Here is a 22,109-nt window from a genome sequence, read left to right on the forward strand (position 1 = left end):
ATCCACTAAACCAGACCAACCAGACCAACTACTCCAACAGACCGACCAACCACTAAACCAGACCAACCACTCCACCAGACCAACCTCTAAACCAGACCAACCACTAAACCAGAACAACCACTACAGCAGACCAACCATTAAAGCAGACCAACCACTAAACCAGAACAACCAGACCAACCAGACCAACCACTCCACGAGACCAACCACTAAACCAGGACAACCACTAAACCAGACCAACCACTAAACCAGACCAATCACTAAACCAGACCAACCACTCCACGAGACCAACCACTAAACCAGGACAACCACTCCACTAGGCCAACCACTCCACCAGGCCAACCACTCCACCAGACCAACTACTCCACCAGACCGACCAACCTCTAAAGCAGACCAACCACTAAACCAGACCAACCACTAAAGCAGACCAACCACTAAAGCAGACCAACCACTAAATCAAATCAAATCAAATGTATTTATATAGCCCTTCTTACATCAGCTGATATCTCAAAGTGCTGTACAGAAACCCAGCCTAAAACCCCAAACAGCAAGCAATGCAGGTGTAGAAGCACGGTGGCTAGGAAAAACTCCCTAGAAAGGCCAAAACCTAGGAAGAAACCTAGAGAGGAACCAGGCTATGAGGGGTGGCCAGTCCTCTTCTGGCTGTGCCGGGTGGAGATTATAACAGAACATGGCCTAGATGTTCAAATGTTCATAAATGACCAGCATGGTCAAATAATAATAATCATAGTAGTTGTCGAGGGTGCAACAAGTCAGTATCACAAGAGTAAGTGTCAGTTGGCTTTTTCATAGCCGATCTTTGAGTGTATCTCTACCGCTCCTGCTGTTTCTAGAGAGTTGAAAACAGCAGGTCTGGGACAGGTAGCACGTCCGGTGAACAGGTCAGAGTTCCAGCAGGTCTGGGACAGCAGGTCTGGGACAGGTAACACGTCCGGTGAACAGGTCAGGGTTCCATAGCTGCAGGCAGAACAGTTGGAACTGGAGCAGCAGCACGGCCAGGTGAACTGGGGACAGCAAGGAGTCATCAAGCCAGGTAGTCCTGAGGCATGGTCCTAGGGCTCAGGTCCTCCGAGAGAGAGAAAGAAAGAGAATTAGAGAGAGCAAATTTTAATTCACACAGGACACCGGAAAAAACAAGAGAAATACTCCAGATGTGACAGATTGACCCTAGCCCCCCGACACATAAACTACTGCAGCATAAATACTGGGGCTGAGACAGGAGGGGTCAGGAGACACTGTGGCCCCATGCGATGAAACCCCCGGACAGGGCCAAGGAGGTTTTGACACAGGAGGTTTTTTATCTAGGCCTATTTACTTTGGCTGGATTTGACTGTTGATGATTTCTCTCTTTCGATCTTCCTATTTATTTTTTTAAAGGAGATATTATATTGTAATCCAACATGTTAGTATAGTTTAGCCACATGGAGGGTTGCAATTTATTTTTGTTTTCTAGAAATCCATGTTGATAAATTATTGGATTTCCATCTTCCTGTATGTTTTTTTTTTCTTTGACCAGTGTTTTGCATGTCTCTACGAAGAAGAACTAAGACAAAACTGACAGGGATGCCTTTCATCCTTCCACTGTGACATTACTACATTACGAGGTCAAAGAGCAGGAAGTACTGTATAATATAGCTGTATAACACCCACCTGTCTCAGACGGGACAGAGCCACTCAGAGGGAGAGGGAGAGCTGACAACAATATCAAGAAACAACATCGACAACAACAAACATCGGGTATGAGGATATCTTTCATAACTCTACATGTCTACTTTTGTAAAGAGTAAAGTAAAATACAGTTAGTAACATAAATGCGTGTTGTTATTTAGTAAACATAAATGTTTATTGCTATTTAGTAAAAATAAATGTGTATTGTTATTTAGTAAACATTAATGTGTATTGTTATTTAGTAAACATAAACGTGTGTTGTTATTTAGTAAACATAAATGTTTATTGTTATTTAGTAAACATAAATGTTTATTGTTCTTTAGTAAACACAAATGTGTATTGTTATTTAGTAAACATTAATGTTTATTGTTATTTAGTAAACACAAATTTGTATTGTTATTTAGTAAACATGAATGTGTATTGTTATTTAGTAAACGTTAATGTGTGTTGTTATTTAGTAAACATTCATGTGTGTTGTTATTTAGTAAACATTCATGTGTATTGTTATTTAGTAAATGTTGTAATGCTTATAAATATATTTTTGAGCAGTAGAATAACAGAAAAGTCTGGCAGTGCAAACCATCCATAAAGTAAAAATTCACTCAAATAATTCCAAAGAAAATATTGACATGTTTTTTCAGTCATTACATTTCATGACGTTAAATTCAAAATCTAAAGCATGCAGCCATGCTGCTGGTAGAAGTTGAAGTTTAGTTGTTGGTATTTGTTCACCAGACTGTTATCCTCCATTCTCCAGGGATGGGCCACTCTCTGTTTCTCCTGTTCTTCTCAGGTTGGTGTTCATGTGTTTTTGTGTGTGTTTGTGCGTGTGTGTGTGTGTGTGTGTGTGTGTGTGTGTGTGTGTGTGTGTGTGTGAGCAGGTTTTACATGGCTGTTAACACTCAAGTTGTATTTCTGGAGCCTGGCAGGTGAACACTGAATGCCCCACTCAAAACCGACGGCGAGGTGGGATATGAGGGATGGAGTCAAAAACAAAGCCATAATAAAAAGCATGTGGTGTCCACAAACTAAGTTCTGCTCCGTGATGAACCGTTTCAACAGTCACCAGACAGACGGAACGGTGGCATGGTGCAGTCTGGGAAAGCAGATCTTTTGATTTGTCTGAAAATGTTTCCTTATTTGTTGTGTTTTAGTTAGTGACGATATTCACCGCGCCCCGGCTATATAGCGCTCCTTTACAATGGCAAACTCTTCCTTCATCGCTCACATAGTTCACCGTCCCCTGGCTGTTTAAAACGAGCTCACACAGTGTCTGTCTGTCTGTCCGTCCGTCTGTCCGTCCGTCCGTCCGTCCGTCCGTCCGTCCGTCCGTCTGTCTGTCTGTCTGTCAACAATAACCAAGGGTCAGAATAACCAGACATTGAACAATAACAATAAGCATGCAGTAGAGGACATATGCAGGTTGAATGGTCTGTCAGACACTGTCCCTCATCTTATGGCAGGCAACAATGTAGTGAGCTGCCAACACACAGCTCTCTGCGTCCTCCCCCAACAGGACGGGTAGCCTATCCTCATCAGAGAGGTCTTTCAAACCTTGAATAAGGGTTTCAAATTTGGGGAAATGACACTCTCTAATTGTTTTATATTTTTTACATTTTGTCAGGAAATGCAGCTCTGTCTCAGGTTCTGCTGTTGTGCAGTGGTTGCACAGCCTTTCCTCTACAGGAAGCCAGGTTTTCCTGTGTCTACCCTTCTCAATGGCAAGGCTTTGCTCACTGAGCCTGTACTTTGTCAAGGTTTTTCTAAGGTTTTGATAAGTAACCATGGTCAAATATTTAGCCACGGTGTACTGTCGATTTAGGGCCAGATAGCACTGCATTTTGCTTTGTGTTTGTGCTTGTGTTTCCCAATAAGCAATGTAGTTTTGTTTTGACTGTGTTGTAATTTGGTTTATTCTGATTGATTGGATGTTCTGGTCCTGAGGCTTCAGTGTGTTAGTAGAACAGGTTTGTGAACTCAGCTCTCTCTCTCTCTGTCTCTCTCTCTGTCTCTCTCTCTACGTCTCTCTCTCTCTGTCTGTCTTTCTCTCTCTGTCTCTCTCTCTGTGTCTCTCTCTGTGTCTCTCTCTCTCTCTCTCTGTCTGTCTTTCTCTCTCTCACTCACTATTTCACTAATCTTGTATTTTTTATTTTATTTGTTCTGTATTGCAGATTTCTAAAAACAGACCCTGAAATCAGTACCAGCTGAATCCTACAGCCCAACACATTGTTCCAGACGTTGATATCTGGACCAGCTGAATCCTACATCCCAACACATTGTTCCTGATCTCTGGACCAGCTGAATCCTACAGCCCAACACATTGTTCCTGATCTCTGGACCAGCTGAATGCTACAGCTCAACACATTGTTCCTGATCTCTGGACCAGCTGAATTCTACAGCCCAAGACATTGTTCCTGATCTCTGGACCAGCTGAATCCTACAGCCCAACACATTGTTCCAGACGTTGATATCTGGACCAGCTGAATCCTACAGCCCAACACATTGTTCCTGATCTCTGGACCAGCTGAATCCTACATCCCAACACATTGTTCCTGATCTCTGGACCAGCTGAATGCTACAGCTCAACACATTGTTCCTGATCTCTGGACCAGCTGAATTCTACAGCCCAAGACATTGTTCCTGATCTCTGGACCAGCTGAATCCTACAGCCCAACACATTGTTCCAGACGTTGATATCTGGACCAGCTGAATCCTACAGCCCAACACATTGTTCCTGATCTCTGGACCAGCTGAATCCTACAGCCCAACACATTGTTCCTGATCTCTGGACCAGCTGAATCCTACAGCCAACACATTGTTCCAGACATATTCAGATTTACATTGAGTAAGGTGATGGATACTCAATCTATTTATAGAATTAATTGTTTAAATGATTTTAATATTATTTTATGTTTGTATATTCTCTTATTGAATTGGATTCTTACCATTATTATTACTGTTTATCTTATTACCTATTTCATTACTGGTTATCTTATTACCTATTTCATTACTGGTTATATTATTACCTATTTGTCAAGGTTGTCGTAGTGTTGAGACCAAAACGCAGCGGGGTTATGTGCTCTCATCTTCTTTTATTAAAATTGCGAAAGAAGGAAAAACCAAAACAAACACGTACACAAAAACACAATGACGAATAACAGGCCGGTAAGTCACAGAGCTATACATAGCACAATCTCCCACAAAAACCCATGAAAACAAACTCCTAATTATGGGACCTTCAATCAGAAGCAACGATAACCTGCTGCTTCCAATTGAAGGTCCAACCTCAATAAACTAAACATAGAAATAGACTAGACTAGACAGAACATAGAAATACACTAACATAGAACAGTGCCCAAAAACCCCGGAATACATAAATCCAACACCCCTCTACTTACACACACACCCCGAACCATATAAAACAAATACCCCCTACCACGTCCTGACCAAACTACAATAACAAATAACCCCTTTACTGGTCAGGATGTGACAGTATTTCATTACTGGTTATTGATAGATGAATTTGTATGTTTAAAGATAATGACTAAAAGTATCCCACCCTGAAACCATATAACTGTGTTACTATTTCGCAAAATGAGCAGGGCATAGTTGAAACCACAGAAAAGAGGAAGACGACCTTGCAGAAACTGATAATGGGAAAAGGGGTCTCTCTCCAACTCAGGGAGGGGTGTAACTGTCAGGAACGGCTCGGCTAGTAGAAGATAATGAAACCTGATGCAGAAGTGTGCTAACAATGTATGTGAACTGTGGAAAAATACAACCACCTAAAGCGGGGTGGAATTCTCTACTGATGTGAATTCATTTGTGTGTGTGTGTGTGTGTGTGTGTGTGTGTGTGTGTGTGTGTGTGTGTGTGTGTGTGTGTGTGTACATATAAAAAGACTGTGTCCTCATTTTTAGGGCAGAGCTCTCCTGAATAAAGATCCAGACTATTGTATAATGGGACTCTTGTCTGTTTCTTATTATTAACCAAACCCTTACACCCTTTGGGATACAGATCCTAGTAGATGAATTACAGTTCATTTGGAACCTTGAGAACCTAGAAATTCTCTTGACAGTTACCTTATTACCTATATCATTACTGGTTATCTTATTACCTATTTCATTACTGTTTATCTTATTACCCATTCCATTACTGGTTATCTTATTACCTATTTCATTACCGTTTATCTTATTACCTATTTCATTACTGGATATCTTATTACCTATCTCATTACTGGTTAATTCATTCCAGGATCTCGTATTACCTATTTCATTACTGGTTAATTCATTACTTGTTATCTTATTACCTATTTCATTACTGGTTAATTCATTACGGTTTATCTTATTACCTATTTCATTACTGTTTATCTTATTACCCATATCATTACTGTTTATCTTATTACCTATTTCATTACTGTTTATCTTATTACCCATATCATTACTGTTTATCTTATTACCTATTTCATTACCGCTTATCTTATTACCTATTTCATTACTGGTTATCTTGTTACCTATTTCATTACTGGGTATTAGTGCTAAATTTTATTAGCTGCAACATGATCTAAAAGCATGCACTAAACAATTATACCAGCTGCAACACGGACTGAAGGTGGTAGAACTTTGGTCACATGTCAGTATCTTCCAAAACCACTGGACCAACACTCAGGAACTTAAGGGTACATAAAGCCTTAAGGGAACATAAAGCCTTAAGGGAACATAAAGCCTTAAGGGAACATAAAGCCTTAAGGGAACATAAAGCCTTAAGGGTACATAAATCATTATTTGTATATAAAGGGGGTTTGTTCCAACTCAATGAGTAATATTTTGTTTTTTTAAACTTCTCAATGTAAAAAATATTTTCACATCACCCTCCTTTTGTCAAAACAAGCTTGTTTGTCTGGTCTGTAGCTTATTCTGGAGCTGTGTGGGGCTGCTGGTGAACCATGATGTGCAGGCAATCAAAGTGAGACTGGACGAGCTCACTTGCCAGATTCTTTAGTGTGTCTATTGCCAGGTTTTCAGCCACGGGAAGTACTGGAGGTGAAGGTCCTGCAGCACCCCCTGCTGGTGTGATGATAAAACTGCAAGAATCTGTGTTTCAAAAAAACTATCAAACTATGTTCTGTTCCAATATTGATATGAATTATGCGATTGGGGTAAGGGGAGAAATCAAAATGGGATAGTTATATGTGGGGCCCATTCTGCATGGAAACCTCTATATGTGGGGTCCATTCTGCATGGAAACCACTATATGTGGGGCCCATTCTGCATGGAAACCTCTATATGTGGGGCCCATTCTGCATGGAAACCTCTATATGTGGGGCCCATTCTGCATGGAAACCTCTATATGTGGGGCCCATTCTGCATGGAAACCTCTATATGTGGGGTCCATTCTACATGGAAACCTCTATATGTGGGGTCCATTCTGTATGGAAACCTCTATATGTGGGGCCCATTCTGCATGGAAACCTCTAATATATCAACCTGACATGCTCCTATCTATTCAGTTGTGGAGGTTTGGAGTTTCATTTCAGTTATGGAGGTTTGTAGTTTCTATTCAGTTGTGGAGGTTTGTAGTTTCTATTCAGTTGTGGAGGTTTGTGGATTCTATTCAGTTCTCCTCTCTCTCCTCTCTCTCTCCCTCCTTCTGGCGGTAGATAGTCGGGTCTCTCTCTCCTCTCTCTCCTCTCTCTCTCCCTCTGGCAGTGGATAGTCGGTTCTCTCCTCTCTCTCCTCTCGCCTCTCTCTCTCTCCCCCTGGCGGTGGATAGTCAGGTCTCTCTCTCTTCTCTCTCCTCTCTCTCTCTCCCCCTGGGGGTGGATTGTCGGATCTCTCTCTCCTCTCTCCCCCCTCTCTCTCTCCCCCTGGCGGTGGATAGTCGGGTCTCTCTCCCTCTCTGTCCCTCTCCCCCACCCTTTTCTCTTCTGTTCCCCTGGTGGTGGATATCAAGTGATCTGGAGAAGTGCTGGCAATTACTTCTTCACTTCTGTTTTCTATTAGATTATAATTCTAAACTTGAGTTCCTGTATGTTGTTATGATTACACCATGAATTGTTAATCATGAAGCATACACCCCCGCCCTTCCTCTTCCCAGAGAGGTGTTTATCTCTGTCGGCGCGATGCATGGAGAAGCCCAGTGGCTGAACCGATTCCGACAACATATCCCGAGAGAGCCATGTTTCCGTGAAACAGAGAACGTTACAATCTCTGATGTCTCTCTGGAAGGCAACCCTTGCTCGAATTTCATCTACCTTGTTGTCAAGAGACTGGACATTGGCGAGTAGTATACTCGTGAGTGGTGGGCGATGTGCACGTCTACGGAACCTGAACAGGAGACCGCTCCATCTGCCCCTTCTGCGGCGCGGTTGTTTTGGGTCGGCTACTGGGATTAGATCCATTGTCCTGGGTGGTGGTTCAAACAGGGGATCCGGTTAGGGAAAGTTGAATTCCTGGTCGTAATGTTTTTAAGTTGAAGTTGCTCTTATATCTAATAGTTCTTCTTAAGATTTCCTTATGTAATAATGTAAGAAATAATACATTAAAAAACAGAATACAGAATACTGCATAGTTTCCTAAGGACTCGAAGCGAGGCGGCCATCTCTGTCGGCAACCATCTTTTATCAGCCTTTCTTTGATCGAGGATATGCCGGGCAAATAACAGGTGACATTTTGAGTAAATATGTGTGTGTGTGTCACAGAAACAAAATATGTTGTTAACTTCTTCGGAGTAGGGGGCAGTATTCGGAAGTTTTGATGAATGACGTGCCCAAGGTAAACTGCCTGTTACTCAGGCCCAGAAGCTAGGATATGCATATATTTGGTAGTATTAGATAGAAAACACTAAAGCTTCTAAAACTGTTAAAAATAATGTCTGTGCGTATAACAGAACTGATGTGGCAGGCGAAAACCCGAGGGCAATCCATCCAGATTTTTTTATTATTTTTTGTCTCACCACTGATTACAATGCCTGTCTATGGGAATATAAAATGAATACCTCCCAGATTGCAGTTCCTAGGGCTTCCACTGGATGTCAATAGTCTTTAGAAAGAGTTTTAGGCTTGTTTTTGGAAAAACGAGCTAGAATTTGTAGTTTTTCTAAGTGGCTCCATTTTTTGGCTGTAGTGTTTGTAGCGCGTTCCGTGGAGGGTGTACACTTCGTTATTTATCTCCGGTAATGAACATACTATTCTCCATCGTAAATTTGATTGTTTATTTACATATTAGGGTACCTGGGAATTGATTAGAAATGTTGTTTGACCTGTTTTGGCAAAGTTTATTGGTAACATTTTGGATTCATTTTGTATGCATTTTGAACGAGGGAAACCGGTGGATTACTGAATGAAGCACGCCAACTAAACTGACTTTTTTGGCATATAAAGAAGGACTTTATCGAACAAAACTACCATTTATTATGTAGCTGGGACCCTTTGGATTGCAAACAGAGGAAGATCTTCAAAGGAGATTTATTTAATCGCTATTTCTGACTTTCGTTACGCCTCTGCCTGGTTGGAAAATGTTTTTAATGCTTTTGTGTGCTGGGCGCTGTCCTCAGATAATCGCAACGTGTGCTTTTGCCGTAAAGCCTTTTTGAAATCTGACACAGTGGCTGGATTAACAAGAAGTTACGCTTTTAACTGATGTATGACACTTGTATTTTCATGAATGTTTAATATCACCATTTTTGTATTTTGAATTTCGCTTTCTGCAACTTCACCGGATGTTTGCCAGGTGTAAACGTAATTTGCCTGATGACGCGAGTGGAGAAGGACTGGCTAATTTCATACAAGCTCATTTTTTGTCCACTTTCACGCTCCTCATCGCCTCTCCTCGATTACCTTTGACCTTTGAACTTGTCAGAAAAAATGTCAGAGATGATGCAGGAGAAAATCCAATTCATTCCCCTCATCTCAATGTTTTGAGACATGAATTGACCAGGTCGATAAATTCTTAAAAATAAATCACAAATTTTAAAGTTGGGGATGCTGTGGTTGCATATGTACTGACATTTGTGGGCGTGGTTGGAAGTATTACACAATGCCATTTAGAGAATAATTACCCCTGAGACAACCAACCCCCGAGACAACCAACCCCCAAGACAACCAACCCCCAAGACAACCAACCCCCGAGACAACCATCCCCCGAGACAACCATCCCCCGAGACACCCATCCCCCGAGACACCCATCCCCCGAGACAACCATCCCCCAAGACAACCAACCCCCAAGACAACCAACATTTTTACATTTTACATTTTAGTCATTTAGCAGATGCTCTTATCCAGAGCGACTTACAGTAGTGAATACATACATTTCATACAATTTTTTCCCGTACTGGTCCCCCGTGGGACAACCAAATCCTGAGACAACCAACCCCTGAGACAAACAACCCCCGAGACAACCAACCCTGGTCTCCCCTAATATTAAAAGGCAGGACCACCATCTACTGGAGTCCTCACAGTTTTCAGCATAATAGAAGACCCAAACTCCATGTACTGGCATGACTCTACCACTAGAGGGAGTCCTCCTCACAGTATTCAGCATAATGGAAGACCTAAACTCCATGTACTGGCATGAGTCTACCACTAGAGGGAGTTCCCAGCTCCTGTGGCCTCAGTGTAACTGGTTACTTTTCACTTTCCATCCTTTGCTTTCTTCCTCCCCTTCCCTATAGCTTCATTAGTTTGAGAGAGAAAGAGAGAGAGAGAAAGAAAGACAGAGGCAGACAGAGAGAAAGAGAGACTGACAGAGAAGGGAGGAGAAGGAGGACAATACATATACAGAAGAGAGATGGAGGAGAGAGGGAACAGAGAAGAACAATAAATATACAGTAGAGAGATGGAGGGAAAAGGGAAGAGAGAGTTTAGAGAGTGAGGACAATGAGAGAGGAAGGAGAGATGCAGGAGAACATGAAGAGAGAGTTTAGAGAGGGAGGACAAGGAGAGAGGAAGGAGAGATGCAGGAGAACATGAAGAGAGAGTTTAGAGAGAGAGGACGAGGAGAGGAGGAAGAGAGAGAAAGAGGAGGATGAGAGGAGAGGGGGAAAGGAGGAGAGAAAAGAGGAGGATGGGAGGAGAGGAGGAGAGGGGGAGAGTGGAGGAGAGGAGGAGAGGAGAGTGGAGGAGAGGGGGAGAGTGGAGGAGAGGAGGAGAGAGAGAGGAGGAGGAGAGGAGAAGAGGGGGAGAGGAGGAGAGGAGAGTGGAGGAGAGGAGGAGAGGGGAGAGGAGGAGAGGAAGAGAGAGAGAGAGGAGGAGGAGGAGGAGAGGAGGAGAGAGAGAGGAGGATGAGAGGAGAAGAGGGGAGAGGAGGAGAGGAGAAGAGGGGGAGAGGAGGAGGAGAGGAGGAGAGGAGGAGAGTTGGGGTTACAGGAGAAGAAAGCTAGAAGGCTTGTCTGAGGGGTTAGGGGTTGGAGTTTAGGTGGGGGGAAATGCAAAAATACTGTGAGGGTGTGACTAACTGACTGTTAAGTTCGTCAAAGGGTTTGAGTTGCCGCAGGCAGTATGTGCATGTGTGTGTGCGTGAGCCTGCGTCTGCATGTGTTTGACTGCAGCCAAATGATTTGACTACCCTCAGGGCAGGTGCTCAGGTGTGGACGCAGCCTGACAGTAGAAAGACGCCTTACTGTATGGGGTCCACCGACTCATCTACCTTTAGGATACTGATGCCTGCCCCAACAGGCTGCGTTGTTCCATGACTGTCAAGTATAGCAGTGGTTCTCACACCTCACCTATTGGACCGCCAGCCATTCCAACCTCTCCTCAGGGACCTCCAGACATTTCACCATGTCGTTGTAGTCCTGAACTAGCTGTACCAGTTGTTGTAGTCCTTAACTAGCTGCACCAGTTGTTGTTGTAGTCCTGAACTAGCTGTACCAGTAGTTGTAGTCCTCAACTAGCTGCACCAGTTGTTGTTGTAGTCCTGAACTAGCTGTACCAGTTGCTGTTGTAGTCCTGAACTAGCTGTACCAGTAGTTGTTGTAGTCCTGAACTAGCTGTACCAGTTGTTGTAGTCCTCAACTAGCTGCACCAGTTGTTGTTGTAGTCCTGAACTAGCTGTACCAGCTGTTGTTGTAGTCCTGAACTAGCTGCATCAGTAGTTGTTGTAGTCCTGAACTAGCTGTACCAGTTGTTGTTGTAGTCCTGAACTAGCTGTACCAGTTGTTGTTGTAGTCCTGAACTAGCTGTACCAGTAGTTGTTGTAGTCCTGAACTAGCCGTAGTTGTTGTTGTAGTCCTGAACTAGCTGTACCAGTAGTTGTTGTTGTAGTCCTAAACTAGCTGTACCAGATAAATCCGATATATTAGCTCTAGAATAGATCAAATACATGGTACGGCTGGAGGTCGCAGAGGAGAGGTTGGAATGGCTGGAGATCCCAGAGGAGAGGTTGGAACGGCTGGAGGTCCTAGAGGAGAGGTTGGGGGTCCCTGAGGAGAAGTTTGCGAGTCCCTGAGGAGATTTTGGAATGACTGGAGGTCCCTGAGGAGAGGTTGGAACGGCTGGAGGTCCCTGAGGAGAGGTTGGATTGGCTGGAGGTCCCAGAGGAGAGGTTGGAATGGCTGGAGGTCCCTGAGGAGAGGTTGGAATGGCTGGAGGTCCCTGAGGGGTGATTGGAACGGCTGGAGGTCCCTGAGGGGTGATTGGAATGGCTGGAGGTCCCTGAGGAGAGATTAGAGGTCCCTGAGGAGAGGTTTGCGAGTCCCTGAGGAGAGGTTTGGGGTCCCAGAGGAGAGGTTGGAATGTTAGAACACTCTGGTACACTCCAACACGTTACAACACTCTGGTACACTCCAACGCGTTAGAACACTCTGGAACACTCCAACACGCTAGAACACTCTGGTACACTCCAACACGTTAGTACACTCTGGTACACTCCAACACGTTAGAACACTCTGGTACACTCCAACACATTAAAACACTCTGGTACACTCTGACACGTTAGAACACTCTGGTACACTCCAACACGTTAGAACACTCTGGTACACTCCAACACGTTAGAACACCCTGGTACACTCCAACACGCTAGTACACTCCAACATGTTAGAACACTCTGGTACACTCCAACACGCTAGTACACTCCAACACGTTAGAACACTCTGGTACACTCCAACACGTTAGAACACTCTGGTACACTCCAACAAGTTAGAACACTCTGGTACACTCCAACACGCTAGTACACTCCAACACGTTAGAACACTCTAGTAAACTCCAACACGTTAGAACACTCTGGTACACTCCAACACGCTAGTACACTCCAACACATTAGAACACTCTGGTAAACTCCAACATGTTAGAACACTCTGGTACACTCCAACACGCTAGTACACTCCAACACATTAGTACACTCTGGTACACTCCAACATGTTAGAACACTCTGGTACACTCCAACACGTTAGAACACTCTGATACACTCCAACACATTAGTACACTCCAACACGTTAGAACACTCTGGTACACTCCAACACGTTAGAACACTCTGGTTCACTCCAACACGTTAGTACACTCTGGTACACTCCAACACGTTAGAACACTCTGGTACACTCCAACACGTTAGTACACTCTGGTACACTCCAACACGCTAGAACACTCTGGTACACTGCAACACGTTAGTACACTCTGGTACACTCCAACACGCTAGAACACTCCAACACGTTAGAACACTCTGGTACACTCCAACAAGTTAGAACACTCTGGTACACTCCAACACGTTAGTACACTCTGGTACACTCCAACACTCTGGTACACTCCAACACGTTAGAACACTCTGGTACACTCCAACACGTTAGTACACTCTGGTACACTCCAACACGTTAGAACACTCTGGTACACTCCAACACGTTAGTACACTCTGGTACACTCCAAACACGCTAGAACACTCCAACACGTTAGAACACTCTGGTACACTCCAACACGTTAGAACACTCTGGTTCACTCCAACACATTAGTACACTCTGGTTCACTCCAACACATTAGTACACTCTGGTACACTCCAACACGTTAGTACACTCTGGTACACTCCAACACGTTAGAACACTCTGGTACACTCCAACACGTTAGAACACTCTGGTTCACTCCAACACATTAGTACACTCTGGTACACTCCAACACGTTAGAACACTCTGGTTCACTCCAACACGTTAGAACACTCTGGTTCACTCCAACACATTAGTACACTCTGGTACACTCCAACACGTTAGAACACTCCAGACTACTCAGAGTACTAGAGAAGGATGGAACATGGAGTGCGTACGTATCACATGACTAACTCACTCCACCAGGTCACTTCACTAGGTAACTTCTCTAGGTCACTTTACTCCGTCACATCACTAGGTCACTCCACTAAGTCACTTCACTAAGTCACTCCACTAAGTCACTCCACTAGTTCACTCCATTAGCTCACTTCAATAAGTCACTTCACTAAGTCACTCCACTAATTCACTCCACTAGGTCACTCCACTAAGTCACTCCCCTAAGTCACTCCACTAGGTCACTCCACTAGGTCACTCCACTAGGTCACTCCACAAGGTCACTCCACTAGCTCACTTCACAAAGTCACTTCACTAAGTCGCTCCACTAGGTCACTCCACTAGGTCACTCTACTAGGTCACTTCACTAGGTCACTTCACTAGGTCACTCCACTAGAACACTCCACTAGGTCACTCCACTAGGTCACTCCACTAAGTCACTCCACTAGGTCACTTCACTAGGTCACTCCACTAGGTCACTTCACTAGGTCATTTCACTAGGTCACTCCACTAGGTCACTCCACTAGGTCACTCAACAAAGTCGCTCCACTAGGTCACTCCACTTGGTCACTCCACTAGGTCACTTCACTTGGTCACTCCACTAAGTCACTCCACTAGGTCACTTCACTAGGTCGCTCCACTAGGTCGCTCCACTAGATCGCTCCACTAAGTCGCTCCACTAAGTCACTTCACTAGGTCACTCCACTAAGTCACTCCACTAGCTCACTTCACTAGGTCACTCCACTAGGTCGCTCCACTAGATCGCTCCACTAAGTCGCTCCACTAAGTCACTTCACTAGGTCACTCCACTAAGTCACTCCACTAGGTCACTCCACTAGGTCACTTCAACAGGTCAGTGTAATCAACCTTGGGTGGAGTTGTTTAATTAAATCTGCTCACTAGTGAGGAAAATGTGATTTAATTCCTCTTTCAGGATAGCATAGATATCATACCCTGCAAAAATGATAGCCTCCCCTATTACTGGTAATGGTGAGAGGTTAGCATGTCTTGGGGATACGATTTTTGACCCTCTGTAACGTTGTCACTCATCATTATTCATGATTCATTCAGGATTATCCATAATCGTGGTAGCATTCACATTAATGTAGAAGTGTTCAGAAACATGTTATATTCTTATTTACAATAGAATTGACTCCAAGGCCTCCTGAGCCACTGCATCACAGTGCTTGAGGTGTCACTACAGACCCAGGTTCGATCCCGTGGCTGTGTCGCAGCCGGCCGCAATCGGGAGACCCATGAGGCGGTGTACGATTGACCCAGCATCGTCCAGGTTAGGGGAGGGTTTGGCCGGCCAGGATGTCCTTGTCCCATTGCATTCTAGCAACTCCTTGTGGCTGGCCGGGCACATGCACGCTGACATTGGTTGCCAGTTCCACACCGTTTCCTCCGACTCATTGGTGCGGCTGGCTTCTGGGTTAAGCAAGCAGTGTGTCAACAAACAGTGCGGCTTGGCAGGGTCATGTTTCCTAGGACGCATGGCTCTTGACATTCGCCTCTCCCGAGTCCGTAGGGGAGTTGCAGCGATGGGACAAGACTGTAACTACCAATTGGGGAGAAAAAGTGGTAAAAAAGTACACACAAAAAAAAGTGACTCCAAAATGACACAATACATTATAAAAAATAAATAAATATTGGGCACAAAATAATCTGAAACACAACAAACAAACTGCAAATGCGTCCAACAAGTTTGTAGAGTCACAAGCTTGATGTCATCATTGTGTGCTCGGAATATAGGACCAGATAACACACTTGTGACTACTTTCATAAACATAAGTGAATTGCTCCAAATGCTCATGACACCTTCAAATCGGGGAATAGACACACAAAGTACTTTCATTTTCTAAACGATAAAACAGATATTCACTCTTAGAAAAAACAGTTACAAAAGGGTTCTTCGCAGAGTGACTCTACAAAACGGTTCTTTGTTGACTCTTTGGAAGACAAATACCTGAGAGCAGGGTGACTGACATGGAGGTAAATACCTGAGAGCAGGGTGACTGACAGGGAGATAAATACCTGAGAGCAGGGTGACTGATAGGGAGGTAAATACCTGAGAGCAGGGTGGCTGACAGAGAGGTAAATACCTGAGAGCAGGGTGACTGACAGGGAGATAAATACCTGAGAGCAGGGTGACTGATAGGGAGGTAAATACCTGAGAGCAGGGTGACTGATAGGGAGGTAAATACCTGAGAGCAGGGTGGCTGACAGAGAGGTAAATACCTGAGAGCAGGGTGACTGACAGGAAGGCAAATACCTGAGAGCAGGGTGACTGATAGGGAGGTAAATACCTGAGAGCAGGGTGGCTGACAGAGAGGTAAATACCTTAGAGCAGGGTGACTGACAAGGGAGCTGAGTGAATGACTCAGGAGGTTTTTTATCTAGGCCTATTTACTTTGGCTGGATATGACTGTTGATGATTTCTCTATTTCGTTCTTCCTATTTACTTTTTTAAAGGAGATATTATATTGTAATCCAACATGTTAGTATAGTTTAGCCACATGGAGGGTTGCAATTTATTTTTGTTTTCCAAAAATACATGTTGATAAATTCTTGGATTTCCTTCTTCCTGTATGGGTTTTTTTCTTTGACCAGTGTTTTGCATGTCTCTACGAGGAAGAACTAAGACAAAACAACTGACAGGGATGCCTTTCATCCTTCCACTGTGACATCACTACGTTACGAGGTCAAAGAGCAGGAAGTACTGTATAATATAGCTGTATAACACCCACCTGTCTCAGACGGGACAGAGACACTCAGAGGGAGAGGGAGAGCTGACAACAACATCAAGAAACAACATCGACAACAACAAACATCGGGTATGAGGATATCTTTCATAACTCTACATGTCTACTTTTGTAAAGAGTAAAGTAAAATACAGTTAGTAACATAAATGTGTGTTGTTATTTAGTAAACATAAATGTTTATTGTTATATAGTAAACATAAATGTTTATTGTTATTTAGTAAACATAAATGTTTATTGCTATTTAGTAAAAATAAATGTGTATTGTTATTTAGTAAACATTAATGTGTATTGTTATTTAGTAAACATAAATGTGTGTTGTTATTTAGTAAACAGTAATGTGTATTGTTATTTAGTAAACAGAAATGTGTATCGTTATTTAGTAAACATAAATGTGTATTGTTATTTAGTAAACAGAAATGTGTATTGTTATTTAGTAAACATTAATGTTTATTGTTATTTAGTAAACACAGATTTGTATTGTTATTTAGTAAACATTCATGTGTATTATTACTTAGTAAACGTTAATGTGTGTTGTTATTTAGTAAACATTCATGTGTGTTGTTATTTAGTAAACATTCATGTGTATTGTTATTTAGTAAATGTTGTAATGCTTATAAATATATTTTTGAGCAGTAGAATAACAGATAAGTCTGGCAGTGCAAACCATCCATAAAGTAAAAATTCACTCAAATAAAAAATATTGATATGTTCTTTCAGTCATTACATTTCATGACGTTAAATTCAAAATCTAAAGCATGCAGCCATGCTGCTGGTAGAAGTTGAAGTTTAGTTGTTGGTATTTGTTCACCAGACTGTTATCCTCCATTCTCCAGGGATGGGCCACTCTCTCTTTCTCCTGTTCTTCTCAGGTTGGGGTTCATGTGTTTTCGTGTGTGTTTGTCCGTGTGTGTGTGTGTGTGTGTGTGTGTGTGTGTGTGTGTGTGTGTGTGTGTGTGTGTGTGTGTGTGTGTGTGTGTGTGTGTGTGTGTGTGTGTGTGTGTGTGTGTGTGTGTGTGTGTGTGTGTGTGTGTGTGTGTGAGCTTGTTTTACATGGCTGGTAGCACTCGAGATGTATTTCTGGAGCCTAGCAGGCGAAAGCTGAATGCCCCACTCAAAACCGACGGCGAGGTTGGGAATGAGGGATGGAGTCAAAAACAAAACAATAATAAAACGCATGTGGTGTCTACAAACTAAGTTCTGCTCCGTGATGAACCGTTTCAACAGTCACCAGACAGACGGAACGGTGACATGGTGCAGTCTGGGAAAGCAGATCTTTCAGATTTGTCTGAAAATGTTTCCTTATTTGTTGTGTTTTAGTTAGTGATGATATTCGCCGCGCCCCGGCTTTACAGCGCTCCTTTACAATGGCAAACTCTTCCTTCATCGCTCACATAGTTCACCGTCCCCTGGCTGTGTAAAACGAGCTCACCCAGTGTCTGTCTGTCTGTCTGTCTGTCTGTCTGTCTGTCTGTCTGTCTGTCTGTCTGTCTGTCTGTCTGTCTGTCTGTCTGTCTGTCTGTCTGTCTGTCTGTCTGTCTGTCTGTCTGTCTGTCTGTCTGTCTGTCTGTCTGTCTGTCTGTCATCAATTACCATTATCATTGATGTCAACGGTTAGTTTGTGTGTTTTCAGGTTAGTTTGTGTGTGTGTGTGTGTGTTTTGTTAGTACAGTCATAATGTTGGTTTGTTCTCCACAGGGCTGTCTGTCCTCCCCTCATGCCTCTCTCATCAGTTCCACTTTGTGGACATCAGTAAAAACTGGACTGAAGCTCAGAGTTACTGCAGACAGAACTACACTGACCTGGCCTCCATAGACGACATGGCAGATATGAACAGGCTCAATAACACAATAAAGGCTGTGTTATTAACTGAACCAGCCTGGATAGGGTTGTATAACACCAGCTGGAGGTGGTCTCTGGGAGACACAGAGTTAGAGAGGGAGGGGTTTTGGGACAAAAGTAAAGGCCAACCAAATAATGTAAAAAACAATGAGTTCTGTGTGTGGATGCAAAATGGGTCATGGCATGATGCGAACTGTGGAGAACAACATAATTTTGTCTGCTATGGTGAGTTCCTCTATCAGTCAGCCTTTTCACTGTCCTTCCTTCCATCTTTCTGTTTGTCAACCAGTCAAACACCAAACAGTTTGGATTCAGTCCAACAGATTCATATTTTATTGAAAACCTTTTATTTCTACCAGTTTATTTACGGACATGTATTTGTCTGTTTGAACTTGTCTTTATTGGAACATGTTGTTATATATCTCATCCCTTGTTTTATACCTTCTGTTCTATCAAATAGACACAAATCTCACTAGTAAGTACATCCTCATCACTGAAAAGAAGACTTGGAGTGAGGCTCAGCGCTACTGCAGACAGAACCATACGGACCTGGCCAGTGTGAGGGATGAAGCAGAGAAAAGCTCCATACAGAACATCACACATAATAACACCATACAGGCAAGTTCACTTCCCTTCACCTAATTTGTCTTGCACTTTGAGCACCGTGTTAAAAACATAATCAGCATTTGCAAAACATTTTACAGGAAGAGGTGTGGATCGGCCTGTATAGAGAGTGGAGGTGGTCCGACCAGAGCGGCTCAACCTTCAGAAACTGGATGACAGGCGAGCCAAACGGGGCAGCTGTTGTGGGAGGAGAAAAGCTCTGTGTGGAAGTTCTCCCATCTGGAGAGTGGAATGATAATCCTCCTACCACCAAACATCCTTTTATCTGCTATGATGGTGAGGGGTGAGGGTTGAGGGGAGGGGTGAGGGGGAGGGGTGAGGGGTGAGGGGGAGGGATGAGGGTTGAGGGGAGGGGTGAGGGGGAGGGGTGAGGGTTGAGGGGAGGGGTGAGGGGGAGGGGTGAGGGGTGAGGGGGAGGGATGAGGGTTGAGGGGAGGGGTGAGGGGGAGGGATGAGGGTTGAGGGGAGGGGGTGAGGGGGGAGGGGTGAGGGGATGAGGGGGAGGGGTGAGGGGGGGGATGAGGGGGGGGAGGGTGAGATACATATTCATAAAAAAATTTACATTTACTTTAGAATCAACGTTATTTTGTGAATATTTAGCATGAATCTCCATATCCTCCTCTTCCTCCAGATAAGCTGGTCCTGGTCTCAGAGAACAAGACGTGGTCCGAAGCCCTGTGGTACTGCAGAGACCGGAACATGGAACTGGTGTCTGCCCACAACCCCAGCATCCAGCACTGGGTCCGACAGAGAGCCAAGAAGGCCTCCAGTCCTACGTCTGGCTGGGCCTGAGGTACACCTGCACCCTGGACTCTGGTTCTGGGTCAATGGAGAAGAGTCCTGCTTCCACAACTGGGCCGACGGGGAGGGCTACAGTACAGGAAGGAGCAGCGTGGGAACACGGGGGCCCATAGAGGAGAGACGGGGGGAAGTGGGTCGGCCTGCCTGAGACTGACAAATTCAACTTCATCTGCAGCAAGAGTGATGGTCAGATTTAATCTGTTTTGGTTTCATTCAACTATTGTCTCTCTCTCTCTCTCTCTCTCTCTCTCTCTCTCTCTCCCTCCTCTCTCCTCCATCCTCTCATCCTCTCTCTCTCATTAAATTTGCTTTATTGGCATGACATAACAACGTAACTATTGCAAAGCTGACTTTGTTAATGTCACGTCCTGGGCCAGTGATAAGGGTTAATTGTTTATTTGTACGTGTGGTCCGGACGTGGCATAGGTATTTGTTTTAGTGGTTCAGGGTGGTGTGTTAGTTAGGAGGGCGTTGATTTATTATTTTCAGGGTTTTGAGTTGTGGTCTAGGTTCCATGTATTTCTATGGTGTAGTGCCTACTTGAGTGCTGTTTCGATATGTTGGGTTAATTGGGGTGGACTTCCAAATTGAAGGCAGCTGTTTTGGTGTGCCCTTTGACTGGAAAGTCTCTATATAGTTGGGTTGTGATGTCTGTCTGTGCATTTGTGGGAGATTGTTTTCTTGTTTTGCTGAGTGAGCCTTTCAAAGACTGTTTCGTCGTTCGTTTAGTTTTGTATGTTCATTTTTTGAGTAAATAAATGTCAAGATGAGCGTACACCTGCTGCGTTTTGGTCCTCCATACCAACGACAAGCGTGACAGTTAAGATAATAATAATCAAAATTGTCAAGGGACAAACAGTAAACAACAATAACCAAGGGTCAGAATAACCAGACATTGAACTATAACAATAAGCATGCAGTAGAGGACATGTGTACGTTTATTGGTCCTGTCAAACACTGTCCCTCAACTTATGGCAGGCAGCAATGTAGTGTGCTGCCAACCCACAGCTCTTCTGCGTCCTCCCCCAACAGGACGGGTAGTCTATCCTCAGCAGAGAGGTCTTGAAACCTTGAATAAGGGTTTCAAATTTGGGGAAATGACACTCTCTAATTGTTTTATATTTTGTCATTTTGTCAGGAAATGCAGCTCTGTCTCAGGTTCTGCTGTTGTGCAGTGGTTGCACAGCCTTTCCTCTACAGGAAGCCAGGTTTTCCTGTGTCTACCCTTCTCAATGGCAAGGCTGTGCTCACTCAGCCTGCACTTTGTAAAGGTTTTTCTAGGTTTGATCTGTAACCATGGTCAAATAGTTAGCCACCGGTGTACTGTCGATTTAGTGCCAGATAAGCGCTGCATTTGCTTGGTGCTAGTGTTTCCCAATAAGCAATGTAGTTTTGTTTTGACTGTTTGTAATTTGGTTTATTCTGATTGATTGGATGTTCTGGTCCTGAGGCTTCAGTGTGTTTGTAGAACAGGTTTGTGAACTCAGCTCATCTCTCTCTCTCTCTCTCTCACTCACTCACTCACTCACTCACTCTCTCCCTATTTCACTAATCTTGTATTTTTTATTTATTTGTTCTGTAATGCAGACTACTAAAAACAAACCCTGAAATCTGGACCAGCTGAATCCTACATCCCAACACACTGTTCCTGATCGCTGGACCAGCTGAATCCTACATCCCATCACATTGTTCCTGATGTCCTGGACCAGCTGAATCCTACATCCCAACACACTGTTCCAGACATATTCAGATTTACATTGAGTAAGGTGACGGATACTCAAGCTATTATAGAAATTAATCGTTTAAATGATTGAATATTATTTTATGTTGTATATTCCTCTTATTGAATTGGATTCTTACCATTATTATTACTGTTATCTTATTACCTATTTCATTACGGGTTATTGATAGATGAATTTGTATGTTTAAAGATAATGACTAAAAGTATTCCACCCTGAAACCATATAACTGTGTGAAATGTATTATAATTATAAGGCTATAATAATGTTAGTCATAATCTATCATGTGTGTGACTAGGCCTTTGTGTTACTATTTCGCAAAATGAGCAGGGCATAGTTGAAACCACAGAAAAGAGGAAGACCGACCTTGCAGAAACTGATAATGGGAAAAGGGGTCTCTCTCCAACTTAGGGAGGGG

General features: G+C 43.6%; 1 protein-coding gene across 1 annotated transcript; it reads left to right on the top strand.

Moving 5' to 3' along the window:
* The first annotated feature begins 1,706 nt into the window (after window positions 1–1,706).
* On the top strand, window positions 1,707–19,943 carry LOC115155046 (macrophage mannose receptor 1-like). Its single transcript, XM_029701841.1, has 6 exons — window positions 1,707–1,755; window positions 2,444–2,479; window positions 18,384–18,752; window positions 18,988–19,145; window positions 19,232–19,427; window positions 19,783–19,943. The coding sequence occupies exons 2-6, from the start codon at window positions 2,446–2,448 to the stop codon at window positions 19,941–19,943; spliced, it is 918 nt and encodes a 305-aa protein (XP_029557701.1). The 5' UTR covers window positions 1,707–1,755; window positions 2,444–2,445.
* The last annotated feature ends 2,166 nt before the right edge of the window (window positions 19,944–22,109 follow it).

This window comes from Salmo trutta, chromosome 19, assembly GCF_901001165.1.
Source record: "Salmo trutta chromosome 19, fSalTru1.1, whole genome shotgun sequence".
Taxonomy (NCBI): domain Eukaryota; kingdom Metazoa; phylum Chordata; class Actinopteri; order Salmoniformes; family Salmonidae; genus Salmo; species Salmo trutta.

Excerpts from the sequence above, each read along its gene's own strand:
- LOC115155046 (XM_029701841.1), top strand. The coding sequence starts at position 2,446 with ATGGGCCACTCTCTGTTTCTCCTGTTCTTCTCAG. Across the intron at positions 2,480-18,383 it reads GTTTCTCCTGTTCTTCTCAG|GGCTGTCTGTCCTCCCCTCA; the intron begins GTTGGTGTTCAT and ends TGTTCTCCACAG. Across the intron at positions 19,146-19,231 it reads CACATAATAACACCATACAG|GAAGAGGTGTGGATCGGCCT; the intron begins GCAAGTTCACTT and ends AACATTTTACAG.